The sequence below is a fragment of the Salvelinus namaycush genome, chromosome 1 (assembly GCF_016432855.1).
Source record: "Salvelinus namaycush isolate Seneca chromosome 1, SaNama_1.0, whole genome shotgun sequence".
In the NCBI taxonomy this organism is placed as follows: domain Eukaryota; kingdom Metazoa; phylum Chordata; class Actinopteri; order Salmoniformes; family Salmonidae; genus Salvelinus; species Salvelinus namaycush.
In genome coordinates, this window is record NC_052307.1 from 71213971 (window position 1) to 71227461 (window position 13491).

Here is a 13491-nt window from a genome sequence, read left to right on the forward strand (position 1 = left end):
GAACGTGCGTGTGCAATAACTCAATTCGCCTTTGCACTCCTAAACGTGGTTTCTTACAACTTTGGCAATGGGTAAAGTCTGCATAACATATTTTTAGTTTGGGAACACAAACTGTATTAATAGAAAATGTTTAATCGATGAGAAAATGTGCAGAATGCCGGCCAGAGGGTTTCCATATTTGTGGAAACGCCAAGCGGATGCTTCACGTTTATACATCCGGTGAAATCTTACCTTTAGTTAACTAGGCAAGTCAGTAAGTAACAAATTCTTATTTTCAATGACGGCCTAGGAACAGTGGGTTAACTGCCTTGTACAACATACCTTATTATCGGCGTTTATCCAACAACCATACGACGAACCATGGCGGAGTTAGAGCCTACAAAAAGACGCCATTACTATTTATCTTTATAAAGTTAACATTTTAAAAGGTTAGGGCAGGTTCAGGGCGACACATTTTTACCTTGTCAGTTCGGATATTCGATCTAGCTATCTTTCGGTTGCTAGTCCAGCGCTCTAACCACTAGAATACCTGACTCCCCGGCTATCTGCCATAACCTTTTAAAATGTTAACTTTATAAAGACAAATAGTAATGGCGTCTTTTTGTAGGCTCTAACTCCGCCATGGTTCGTCGTATGGTTTTTGGAAAAACGCCAAAAAATAAGGTCTGTTGTAAACACAGGTTTAGGAGATTTTATACGCTTTGTTCTATGAGATTATCTAAGAGGGGTATGCACGTCCCAAGGATTCCGGATAGCACGGACCCTTACCGAAAGGCCATCATTGCTATATGTTTTTGTTCCGACAAGTTGTTTACCTGGGGAATACTATTTACGCGTACAGGAAGAGATGTCATACAGTTGTCAGCTGACCAGTCGAAGGAAATGTTTGATGCTAGCAGAAGAATTGTCAGTTAAAAAAAACGTGTATCTGATTTCAGTATATCGTTTCTCCAGTTTCTTAGTAGCTTGTATTCTGGTACTTCAACATAGAAAAATAATGTCGAGCGTTGCCTTCAAGCTGCTCTTTCTTGTTGGTTTGTTATTGATGTCAACACAGACGACGGATGCGAAGGTAGACTCTGTTGTTGTTCACATGACTGTCATCTGCTTTAAATACATAAAAACAATTTAAATTGACATTGTTTAATGCTAGGTGTTGAGTCAGCTGGCTAGTTACTGTAGTTAGCTAGCTAGCCAGGCTAGTATGTCCTTTCTTGTGACGACAGTCAATGGATAAGTTAGTTAACTAGCTAGCTGGTAACCTGCTCTGTAGAGTTACAGTAAATGTGATTATTCCACTGGCTGTGTAAACTTATTTTAGAAGGCAGGCAGCTAGTTATATCACCATTTATGGCATTAAATGTTCTCTGATATCACAGCCTGAACATTTCCCCCTCCTTTTCCCATAGAATTCAGAGGATATCCGGTGTAAATGTACCTGCCCACCGTACAGAGACATCGATGGACAGATCTACAAACAAAATGTATCTCTAAAGGATTGGTATGTTGTGTTGTCATGATGTCATTTTAAAGATGATTACATATGGTCGCGTTCCACTGGTTAGACGTTGCCAGATCTTACAACGTCCGAATGGGTATTTTACCTATCAGCTAACCACACTATATGTTATAACAATCTGTCAATTGATGACAGTCTATGATGTGGCATGCAACCATTTGGTTGATGCATGCAGTGGAACGAGACCACTCTCTGAGGTGTGGTGAGTGTATGGGTTGTCTGATGGATTAGGCTAACTGTAATTTTACACTGTCATATGAATGATCTCAAATCATATTTGGAGAACTGTTACAGACTTCAACCTCACTGTGCTTTCAAAGACATATTTTGATGTAATTGTATATTTGTTTTCAGTAACTGCCTTCATGTTGTGGAGCCAATGCCAGTTGATGGAAAGGATGTGGAGGCGTACTGTCTGCGTTGTGAATGCAAATATGAGGAGAGGAGTTCTGGAACTATCAAGGTAAGTCTGGGAAATCTACCGACCAGCTAGCTGCACATGTGCCGTTGCTATCCTGCCATGTGGTAAAGCAGAGAGGAGATGATTCTTCATACTTTCATGTGGATATTTTTGCTTAAATTGCCAACGGCAGAAGGACAACAGACAAAGTAGGTTCAAATAAAATTTTATTCAACGTTCCTGACACACAGGAGACATTACGATTTTGGCGATGGGATATCACGCAACGATGTTGCCCAAGTGGGATAGCATCGGCGCATGTGCTCTGCTACTAACCAGTCAACTCTGTCTATTACTGTGGAGCTGAAATGGAGTCAATGGGTTGCAGGCAGCCAAGGCCTAATGGGTTAATGAGTTTGACTGCTGAGCAACTAATCAAATGGCCACCCGGACTATTTACATTGACCCCACCCTTTGTTTTTCCACTGCTGCTACTCACTGTTTATTATCTATGCATAGTCATTTTACAAATGACCAAGACTAACCTGTCCCCCCTGCACATTGACTCGGTACCCCCTGTATATAGCCTCGTTATTGTCATGTACATGTTTCTTTTTGATTTGATTTAGTAAATATTTTATGAACTCTATTTCTTGAACTGCATTGTTGGTTAAGTGCTTGTAAGTAAGCATTTCACGGTGAGGTCTACCTGTTGTATTTGGCACACGTGACAAATAAAATGTTAATTTGATTTGTGTCCACTGTGTTCCAGGTGACTATCATAATCTACCTTTCCATCCTGGGCCTGCTGTTCCTCTATATGGTGTACCTGACCCTGCTGGAGCCCATGCTGAAGAGGAGGCTCTTTGGACACTCACAGCTTCAGAATGATGATGATGTCGGGGTATGTGTTCATGTTGCCCATCCCAGCTATAGTGATGGCCTTTAAGTCAAAGCAGTTGTTGTAGCCGTGACATTTTTGTTGTTTGATTGTGGATCTCGTATTGTGTGACTTGTTGGGGCAATGTATGTGGTGGTGATTTCAGATTTCTTTCATGCTGTAAATTGATTTGATGAATAGCTCGTAGAGAATTGTGTTTGGAAATGTTTCTAAAAAAAAGGTAAACTCTAGCTTGTCACAATTTCACTGTCCTCCTCACTGTAATGTCTGTTTCTCTTTGGGTTCAGGACCAGCAGCCTTTTGCCAACGCCCACAACGTATTGTCTCGTTCGGCCTCTCGCCCCAACATGCTGAACAAAGTGGAGCACGCTCAGCAGCGCTGGCGGAGGCAGGTCCAGGAACAGAGGAAGTCTGTGTTTGACCGCCACGTGGTGCTCAGCTAAACCCATCCCCAGGAAACAAAAACCCGGGGTGAAGCAAAAAATGTTACTGTGACTGGGTGTTCCCTCTTTTTTTTCTTTTTTCTATTTTGTCTGATTCTGTCCCCAACTTCCAAGCTTCATCCTTATTGGTGTTTTGTTCCTCAACTGGACCTGTATTTCATGAAAGGTGATCATATAGCTCTATGTATTCAGGAGGTGATCATAAAGGGTCTCTACATCAGTAGGTTGAAGTGGGGTGTTGCATTTGAGACCTTTGGCTTAAGATAATGCTAGTGTCTGTATGACTTTGTATACTTTCTGATTTAATAATACTAATAGAAAGTTAGATGTTAGTTTGTTGCCCCCCCCCCCCCCCCCACACAAAAAAAAATGGATGATGTGTGCCATTTTGCACAAGCTGATGATAATCTTTGGCTTCTGATAAAGTAGAAACAATGGGTGACACTATGCACTCTTTCACAGTAATATTGGTAGCTTCTGATAACAGTAATGTTGGCCAAGTCACCAATGAAATTAGGTGAGACATTTGAGGGTAGAGTAAAAAACAAACAAAAAAAATATACCAAAATTAATCACTCAAACTAATGAAAACGTTTACAATAAATGTAACATCTGCTACCTAAACTACAGAAGATGGGAATGAGTTGGAAACAGTAAAAATGTGTAGCATCAGTCTCTTGTCAAAAAGCATGTTTTTTAAGAAGTGATGTATAAACCTATTTACAACCTTTTACCCTGAACAACAGTTGATGTACAGATGTATGCATTTCTTGGTGTGAACACTCCTGTATCATGTTCTCCTGTAAGTATAATGTAGCATTTGGGAGACATTTTGACTGTTAACCTATCATCTGATGGTACATTTAATGTAAACATTAGTCCTCCTTTGAATATATGTGTGTGTTACTGTAGTCAGAGCTGTCACTGTCTAGAGTAGATGTACACCATCTCTGCACCTTGCCTGTTTTGTTTTCAGCTTCTACTCCTCTCCATTTAGATACATTTGACATGAATCGCACATTAATGAGATCCACCATTATTCAAACTTTAAATAACTGTCATTGTCGTATGTTAGACAGTATTGATGCCACCATCTGTCTTTTACACTGATGTAAAACATTTTTTAATGATCATTTGGGATAGCTTGGGTGGTTGTAAAGTGGGTAGAAAATTCTACTGTTGGGTGACCTAATGAAAGTGTTAACTCTTATCTGTGATAACATCACATTTGAAATACATTTCTGTAATATTTATAATGCTTTTGTTTAATGCTGATAATGTCAAATTCCTGGACCATCCTCCAGGAGTCGTGCTTCAACATAAAAGGTAAAATACATTAGCCAAAATTGATGATCGCATTGATAGGCGCACAAAAACATATTGCACTAATGCAGACATTGATAGGCGCACAAAATGGCAGGTATACTATACCATCGGAGTTCTATCAATATGTTCATTTTAGTACAGGGCTTTGCTATGCATAGGGCGATAAACAGCAATGCTACAACCGATGAGAAATGTCAATAACCAATGCATTTAAATTGTATTAATGCATTAAAATCCATCATTCATAATATAGCCCAGAGGAAACGAAATCTGAACGAAAATAATCAGGCTATTTCGCAAGTTCACCATTGAACAATAGAACACGGAGTAAAATTACAGGATAAGTTTGCAAAAATGAATTTATCTCTAATGACAGTATGTTGATATCATATAAGACAATAGTGATCATTTATTTACTTTTCAATTACTTTTGCAAAGCTGCCGTCATCGTTTCCTGTTCTCCCCTTTTATTTTTTTGTATGCATGCAGTCCGTTATCCAGAAAAAAAGTAGGCTACACTCGGTGCAGAAAATTCAGATTTAAGGATACTCGGCAAGAGAGCTACATTTGCGTTGTCAAAGAATGGATTGTTGAAAAATACTCCAATAAGTGCATAAAGGATACGGTAAGGAGCGTTTTCCTTTTAATTTGTTCATACAGTAAATCCATATATTGTAGTTTTAACTTAATATAATGCATTAACTGTTTTATGAAACTGATTCTTGCATTTTCTGTTTTATGAAACTTCCGTGGGCAATAATGCAGAAAATCATAAAAAATTGCCACAAAAAGGTTGAGATTTTTTTATGAGAGTGACTTGCTGGTTTGAATTAATAACCTATGACCAACAACAGTTTCCCCAAAATTGTTTTATTCAATACAGTAACCTCAAAATCAAGTGCTGTACTGTGAACATAAACTAGGGGGCGCCTTAAGGCCTTCTATAGGAACTACCCTAAGTACCCAATCTGGCATCTTAACTGAAATAATATATGAATCTTTTGTACCATTCTTACCATTTGAATATCAGTCAATATGGGAGGATTTGGGTGAATTTGTTTTTTTTCTTTGCAGTATGCTTTTATTGAAGTATTAAAATGTTGCTTCATGCGTGGGGGAATGCAGGCTTCTAGACGAAAGTAAAAGTATTAGAACTACTCTTTCACCTGAAACTCTTTCAAACTGAATTATTGCATGTCCAAGCAAAAACAATACTCCAAGGTACTTCCTTTTAATAGGACCCATCCTGTGTTTTAAGGGCCAGGCTCTTATCTGTCCCTCTTTGGTTAATGACAGACGGAGAGGGTCTGTCTCCTCAATCCCCTCTTCAGTGCCTCAGTGTCAGACAGTGGGAATCGTTTCAAGGCTCATAGAGGCTGCATCCCTGCAGGAGAAGCTTCAGTCAGAACCTTCCCAAGGTCTGCCTGACCATGGTCAGACTAACATTATGGCTGCTGTCTGGAAAAACCTTTCAATGCCACTGAAATGCAAGATAATAGAGTGTATAGGTAGGTCCTTGTTGAGCAGTTACTCTCTGTGCTTGAAATTGATGATGGGCTATTTGGTATGATTTATTCCTGTCTATAACAGTACAATGATTTCCTATGTTTAGAATATGAATTATTAGACATCTCTTGAGTAAATACTGTGGTTAAGGAGGGGCCCATTCTCAGAATAGAAATCTCTTTCATAAGGGAGAATAACTACTTCCATGCATGTGTTTATCCTGTAATTCTTAAAGGCCCAATGGAGCTGTTTTTATATCAATATCAAATAATTTCTGAGTAACAATTAAGTACCTTACTGTAATATTTTTCCATTAAAATGGGCAAAAATAGTTTTTATCAAAAAAATTATCGAGCTAGAATTTTGCTTGGACTGTCTGGGAGTGGTCTGAGTGGGGAAGGGAAAACTTAAAACTAGCTGTTATTGGCAGAGAGGTTTGGAACTCTCTTTGTTATTGGTCTATTAAGTAATTTACTGCCTGGTGATGACACCAGGTAAGCCAAAACTCTCACCCATGCAAACAGGCTGTTTAGAAGGTCCTGTGTAGATTGTATTTTCAACCACCAATTATCAGGAAATAACACTGATCAAATGTTTTCACACTTTTGCAGTATTAGTTTCATCAGCTGTTATACAATATGATACAAAACACAGATTTAACTAAATGTTGACTGCACTGGGCCTTTAAAAAAGCATCTGGAGCAAGAATTAAGACAATGTGCAGGACATTCCTCTACTTTCAGTATGTGAGGCTGACAGCTATAATACCATTAACACATTGAACTAATCAGGATGAAGGCTAATGTGACTGGAGGCTGCCAATTTCCTCCCTGATAACAAATACGGCACAGGATCGTGTCCTGAAGTGTTTGCCCAATTCCAACAGTGCTGCAAAACATAGGCGGGTGTTTTTCCCATGTGCGGTAGTGACTTTAGATCTGTGGAGATGTGTATTATTTGTACATGGGGACAGCAGTGGCAGATCTTTTAAAAGTCTCATGGCAGCCTTTGGTAACAGCGTTCTCCATGGGTCACAGATTCCAAATGGACTCCATATGGAGAGAACAGTCAAAAGGGGCCATAGTGATGCCTGAGGCTGTAGCACCTATTACACGTATGCATAACAAACACTAACACACACAGAATAGCTTACATGCCTCTAGTAGCTTTCCTTGTGACAACAAAAAGTTCAGCTTTTTGTCCATTTTGAGATATTTCTCAGCAACAGAATGAGATCGAATCATATTATTGCCCTATGATGCTAAGGGATAAAATAAGATGGATACGATTACATTATGATACTAGATGAACCACTGAAAAGTCTACAGGCCCTGAAGCTTATTTTGATGCAAATTGGTACTTTAGGTGGAGAGGAAGTATATATAGTGTGAGTCTTGTCATCTCTTCATTGCTGTAGGCCTTAGGGCAGTAGTATTGGATAGACATCATCAACATGAGAGGACTCGACTGCTGAAGTTTAAAGGGTGCCTCATGACCTGTCTTGAAATTGAATATGTTGTTCCTAAAAAAAACATCTTTATGTTAAAACAAGCAGTTTAGACTTGCGATTCAATCAGACCCTATGCTGTTAGGCTGCTTGGAGGCTTTCGTATGCGACTGGCCCATCCTCATTTCCATAACTCCCTTGACCCGCTGGCCCTCGGCTATTTAAAATCTCCAGATGCCAGAGGAGAGGCTCTCACAGGAATATTTTGTGGTAAGGGTGTGGTGAAAGCTCAACAGTGTACTGGAGAGGGTTACTGTCAAATTTCGGAGGCTTTTGTGGATTCACTGAACTTGACCGATGGATCCTACGCAAGGAACATTGGACCTGTAACGGGTCCAAAAAACACTGGCCTGGTCGTATGTTTTTTCCCTTTGCCTGAATGGCTTTAGCAGGTGTAAAAGGTGGAGAGTTGTAGACCTCAGGGAGATGATTTTAAAACAGATTTATGCCATCAAAACTGTGTGGACAAATTCCTGAGCCCGAGCATTGAAAAAGGTTGCATTCTTTTGTGAAAGTAGCCCTATACAAACAATAACAGTCTCTCTTTAAGTAGTGCTTATTTATGATTGGACTGTATTTGATTTTCTCATGTTACACTCACAGAGAAGCAGCGTAATGTATTGCTTTCATTGTACAGAAGAAACCCTGAAGACCAGACTTCTCGACACCACAGCGGATTCCAGGAGGTTGTTCTTCGTTGTGCATCCATGCTACTGGAGCCAGCCTTTCCCAGTATGAAACAGCACTAGTACCTCTGCTAATTTGAAGCACAAAGCTGTCAGGAGTCCACTCAGTACTCTTTATACTTTATGAGGCTTTGACATGTCTGAGAGACAACTACACTGAACAAAAATATAAACGCAACATGTAACGTGTTGGTCCCATGTTTCAAGAGCTGAAATAAAAGATCCCAGAAATGTTCGATACACACAAAAAGCTTATTTCTCTCAAATTTTGGGCACACATTTCTTAAATCCCTGTTAGTGAGCATTTCTCCTTTTGCCAAGATAATCTATCCACCTGACAGGTGTGGCATATCAAGAAGTTGATTAAACAGCATGATCATTACACAGGTGCACCTTGTGCTAGGGACAATGAAAGTCCACTCAAAAATGTGCAGTTTTGTCACACAACACAATGCCATAGATGTCTCATGTTTTGAGGGAGTGTGTAATTGGAATGCTGACTGCAGGAATGTCTACATGAGCTGTTGCCAAATAATTGAATGTTCATTTCTTTATCATAAGCCACCTTCAACATCATTTAAGATAATTTGGCAGTACATCCAACTGGCCTCACAACCACAGACCACGTGTATGGCGTCGTGTGAGCGAGCGGTTTGCTGATGTCAACGTTATGAACAGAGTGCCCCATGGTGGTGGGGTTATGGTATGGGCATGCATAAGCCACGGACAACGAACACAATTGCATTTTATCGATGGCAACTTGAATGCACAGAGATACCGTGACGAGATCCTGAGGCCCATTGTGAGGCACATTTGTTTTTAAAGGTATCTGTGACCAACAGATGCATATCTGTATTCACAGTCATGTGAAATCCATAGATTAGGGCCTAATGAATGTATTTCAATTGACTGATTTCTTTATATGAACTGTAACTCAGTAAAATCTTAGACATTTTTACATGTTGCGTTTATATTTTTGTTCAGTATAGTTAGATCTTAGAGTACAACAACATACTGACAAAGCTGTGGACTTCCTGGAGACATGTTATGGGACATGAGTCGGATGTCTGCATCTTACGACTTCCTCCGTTCCTCAGTCAGTAGAATGAAAGGATGCTCCGGGGGGGCTGTATGAAATAGTGCACACTGTGAGTAAAATATATGATACATACTGTAGTTGGAGACTTGGTAGAACTGTGGTGTGGATTCTATTCATGACAGGTAGATCGACTCCACATTTTGAATCAATGTTGTTTCCACATAATTTCAACAAAATTTGGATTTGAAAAAAGTAATCAATGTAAGGGAATTTCGTCTATTTTTCACACAACTTTGAACCTAAATCTAATGACATGGCACCATTTTTTGTTGATTTCACGCAGAATTCACATTAGTTGACAACTCAACCAAATGTAAATCAAAACTAGATATTGAACTGATGTCTGTGCCCAGTGGAATGGCTTTAGATTTGATCTCTCCCCCATCTATGTTTCTACTGCTGATGCTCAGAGGGTTTGATGAGAGAATTGGTTTATGGGTAAGCTGTAAACTGACATTTGTTTGTGATGATTAGGCATTGCATTATAGAGTAGATATGAAAGACAGGCTTTATAATTACCATTTTCAGTCTTCTGCATCCTTTCCTGTGAAAGGGGACATTGATTCTTGATTGTAGACTTCGTGCCAATTGTTTTGGATAGAAATGTTCAGTTCTTTTTCAAATTCTGCTGTGGCCCAATAGCTGTTCCCTTAACCAGAGCAAGGTTGAGTGGACTCGTGTGTTGACTCATGCATGTTTCCAATACTTTGAATTCATGTGGCTTGTTTGTATTTTTTCATGTTTTTCTTAAGTGCATCGAAAATGTTCCAGAAATCAGTAGCGTAAAGGTAGGGCACATATTGTTTACGGACCATATACATATTGTTTACCGACCAAATTTTTCTTTGATGACAAAGAACAAAAATCTCAAAAATCTCAACAATTACAACAATGTAACAATGTAAAGGCTGTTTTGCTTGGAGGTAACCTACACTTAAGAAAGTGAAAAACAGACACAACTTTGGGTATGGTGATCTTCATAGCAGGCATCCTCCCCCTTGGGTATTGTTTTGTCTGGACTCAGACTGCAGTGTTGTTTCTCAACATGCATGTGTGCTCTGGGAAGCTTAATGTTGGGAGAGCAGAGCATGAGGTTTAAGCCTGTCTAGAGCCCACTTATATAAAACCAACCAGAGAGCGACAGGATCCACACTGCAGTCCAACAACAAGGAATCACATCTGCTAATATGTACATGGATTCTGGCAACTGTCCTCAGTGAACATGTGTTCACTGTTTTGAATATCTGAATTATTACTTTGGGATATGTCTCCAACCAGTATAATGTCCTAGTATAATTACATATAATGTCAAAAAAACATTTAATGGATCTTGTTAATAGTTTTGTCAAATAAGTGTTTTGTTAACTTGTTTTTTGTTAAGTATTATGTTAATTGATAACAGTCTATACTCCTAATTTTAAAGATATGTATGACTGTTGGGACTAATCATGGCAACTGTCTTCCAACTCATTAGCTGTGTGTTCGTCATTCAGTTTGACCTGAAATGATGTCTTTGACAAACCCTTCCCTCTTTAGCCTCATCATCAAGCCCTTGAGGCTGTTCATAATTACACGATTTCACTAATTGACACAGGTCTTTAAAGGTTCAACCTTGACTTTATCTTCTGAGATGTGTTTTGACATCTTATCTATCTCCTGGATAAATAGCGGATTCATTCTCCATCTCTGAGTACCATTCTGTAGTTGAAACGTGTGTAGGCCTATTGATTATGTTCTTGTTACATTGTGATTTTGCTAGTTTGTGTTATAAATAGTTGGATACACCAAAACCATACAATTACACAGAAATCTTCTCTAATTGTTTCCCTGAGAGAATATCCACGCTGAGTTGAGTAGTTATTCATTCCATAACTAAACATAGTGTTCTCTCGTAGCTGTTATTGATTAATACATTTCTCTCTCCAAATGTGGGAATATACTCTACTGGCTCATCATGCTGTACACTTTATATGTTGTAATAGTCACTTGTTGACTTTAGTTTCCAACTCGAAGACTTTCTTACCCCTCTGACATGTGTGTATTTGAGACCACTCTAGCGTTGTCTTGTGCACTCCCAACTGTCACTCTCTTTATATGCTGTTAGAAGGCTAGGAAGAGAGTGTCAAAAAGATCCAAATGGAATGTGGACCACATGATAATGATGTCCTGAGGATAATTCCAGAGCCTATCTGACTCTCTTGGTCATTCCTATGAAATATACTGTTGAATAGACAAAGAACTGCTGCAAGCTTATGTGTGGGATAGAGGAAAGGGGCCAGATCCATTGAAGTGGGGGGCAAACAACCCATCTCCATGGAAACTAGTCCAGCCCTCGCCTCTCCAGAGGAGTTCTCAAAGAGGGAGGGATTTGGTTGGAAAGACATGACTCGTAGTTCAGTGGGAAAGCTGCAGCTATCCGGCAAAACGAAACGTTTTATTTTTTTGCTACAATTTATCTAACGTGATTGATATTTGCTGGCCTTTTTGGGGGGAAAAATGGCTGTGGAAATGAGGCGCTACTCTGAGGTAAAGCTGGTCGTCATTTGATTATTATTATTTTTTTTACATGATTGGGGATAGTTTATAAAGGGTTAACGAGGTTAACGAGCTAGTTGCAGCAAAAGTATCCGAATGCTGTACAGACAGAGTTCGGAAAGCGCAAATTCATCTCGTGGTTATATGCGACTGTATCAATTGACAAACCTAAAGTATAGCCTACAATAAATATTTCGCTGAAGTGATTTTAGTGATTTTACCGTATTTGGTAACGTAACAGTTTTGGGGATGTACCACGTTAACGTTATCCTTGTTGTTAGCGTTACATCCCCACTTGAGCTCTTTCAAGTAGATAATGTGAATGACAAAATAATTAAATTAAATCGGACTGAGTGAGTTGAGGCTAAATAAATTATGCCAAACTAAAGTTTACATTGTGGAGTACGAGATAATTTTTTCAATTCAAAAGAGGGACTGTAAACTCACTTGGGCCTCCTTGGGTTCTTGAGAGCTACGGATAATTTAGCTACAAACGTTCTGAGATTACATCCGCCTCAGATTTACTAATGCTGTTGAGTGAGAATATCCATAATCATAGCCTATTATGTCCTCTAATGTGGATCATATTTTTTCTCTCTGAGGGGCATCTCTCTGTTAGATTCAGTTTAGCCAGACCTTTTTTCCCCAGGGGTACCTCCTGCTATCACTATCACTGCGACTAGGCAGACCCTGCAGCTGCAAGCTCTTTTTCTTGAACATTTCCCGAACAGACTGTCTATTGTGCATGTCTAACAATGACCTTTCCTTCTCACTGGACTGGATTGTCAGCAGCAAGATTGGGAGGGCCCTCTGTTCTCTGGCCAGGGCTTGCATAACAGGGGCGAGGGTGGGATGTCACCAGATGCTTTTTAGGCTGGCATTATCAGACAATGTGTATGATATTATACACACACCCAGTTATTGGGTAAGACTGGTAGGCTATATGTATGCTGCTATGCCCAGTGTCCACACATCACCCATAATAGAAACCCATTGTCTAGTGGAGCCACACAGCTTTAGGGTGCCTTTTCACAATTTTATTTACTGGTATCTAAATGGCATGCTGGGCATACTATTAGCCTATAAGCCATATATCAAATCAAATCAATTTGATTTATATAACCCTTCTTACATCAGCTGATATCTCAAAGTGCTGTACAGAAACCCAGCCTAAAACCCCAAACAGCAAGCAATGCAGGTGTAGAAGCACGGTGGCTAGGAAAAACTCCCTAGAAAGGCCAAAACCTAGGAAGAAACCTAGAGAGGAACCAGGCTATGAGGGGTGGCCAGTCCTCTTCTGGCTGTGCCGGGTGGAGATTATAACAGAACATGGCCAAGATGTTCAAATGTTCATAAATGACCAGCATGGTCAAATAATAATAATCACAGTAGTTGTCGAGGGTGCAGCAAGTCAGCACCTCGGGAGTAAATGTCAGTTGGCTTTTCATAGCCGATCATTAAGAGTATCTCTACCGCTCCTGCGGTCTCTAGAGAGTTGAAAACAGTAGGTCTGGGACAGGCAGCACGTCCAGTGAACAGGTCAGGGTTCCATAGCCGCAGGCAGAACAG

General features: G+C 39.7%; 2 protein-coding genes across 4 annotated transcripts in view; both read left to right on the forward strand.

Annotated features, from left to right (window-relative positions):
- Positions 1-234: 234 nt before the first annotated feature.
- Positions 235-4000, forward strand: LOC120048248 (transmembrane protein 9B-like). 2 transcript variants are annotated; one of them, XM_038994076.1, is made up of 5 exons: positions 235-253; positions 1410-1501; positions 1874-1982; positions 2692-2823; positions 3108-4000. In XM_038994076.1, exons 3-5 carry the CDS (start codon positions 1899-1901, stop codon positions 3261-3263), a joined length of 372 nt encoding a protein of 123 aa, XP_038850004.1. In that variant the 5' UTR covers positions 235-253; positions 1410-1501; positions 1874-1898; the 3' UTR covers positions 3264-4000. The 2 variants fall into 2 exon arrangements, with proteins under 2 accessions (XP_038850004.1, XP_038849994.1); XM_038994066.1 differs by lacking the exon at positions 235-253 and adding an exon at positions 672-1072.
- Positions 4001-4550: 550 nt separating this feature from the next.
- The window catches only part of LOC120048238 (DENN domain-containing protein 2B-like), a 76649-nt gene continuing 67708 nt past the window's right edge, over positions 4551-13491 (forward strand). The window contains exon 1 of one of the 2 annotated variants that reach the window (XM_038994052.1): positions 4551-5214. The gene's annotated coding sequence lies outside the window, so the exon portion shown is untranslated. Of the gene's footprint in view, positions 5215-11759; positions 11914-13491 lie in introns of those variants that run through there. The other variant, XM_038994043.1, reaches the window with a different exon arrangement.

What these genes read in the sequence shown, in the direction of transcription:
- LOC120048248 (XM_038994066.1), top strand. Translation starts at nt 848, where the DNA reads ATGTCATACAGTTGTCAGCTGACCAGTCGAAGGAAATGTTTGATGCTA. An exon ending in AATGTATCTCTAAAGGATTG is followed by an intron (nt 1,502 to 1,873) that starts GTATGTTGTGTT and finishes ATTTGTTTTCAG; the next exon opens with TAACTGCCTTCATGTTGTGG. An exon ending in GGAGTTCTGGAACTATCAAG is followed by an intron (nt 1,983 to 2,691) that starts GTAAGTCTGGGA and finishes ACTGTGTTCCAG; the next exon opens with GTGACTATCATAATCTACCT.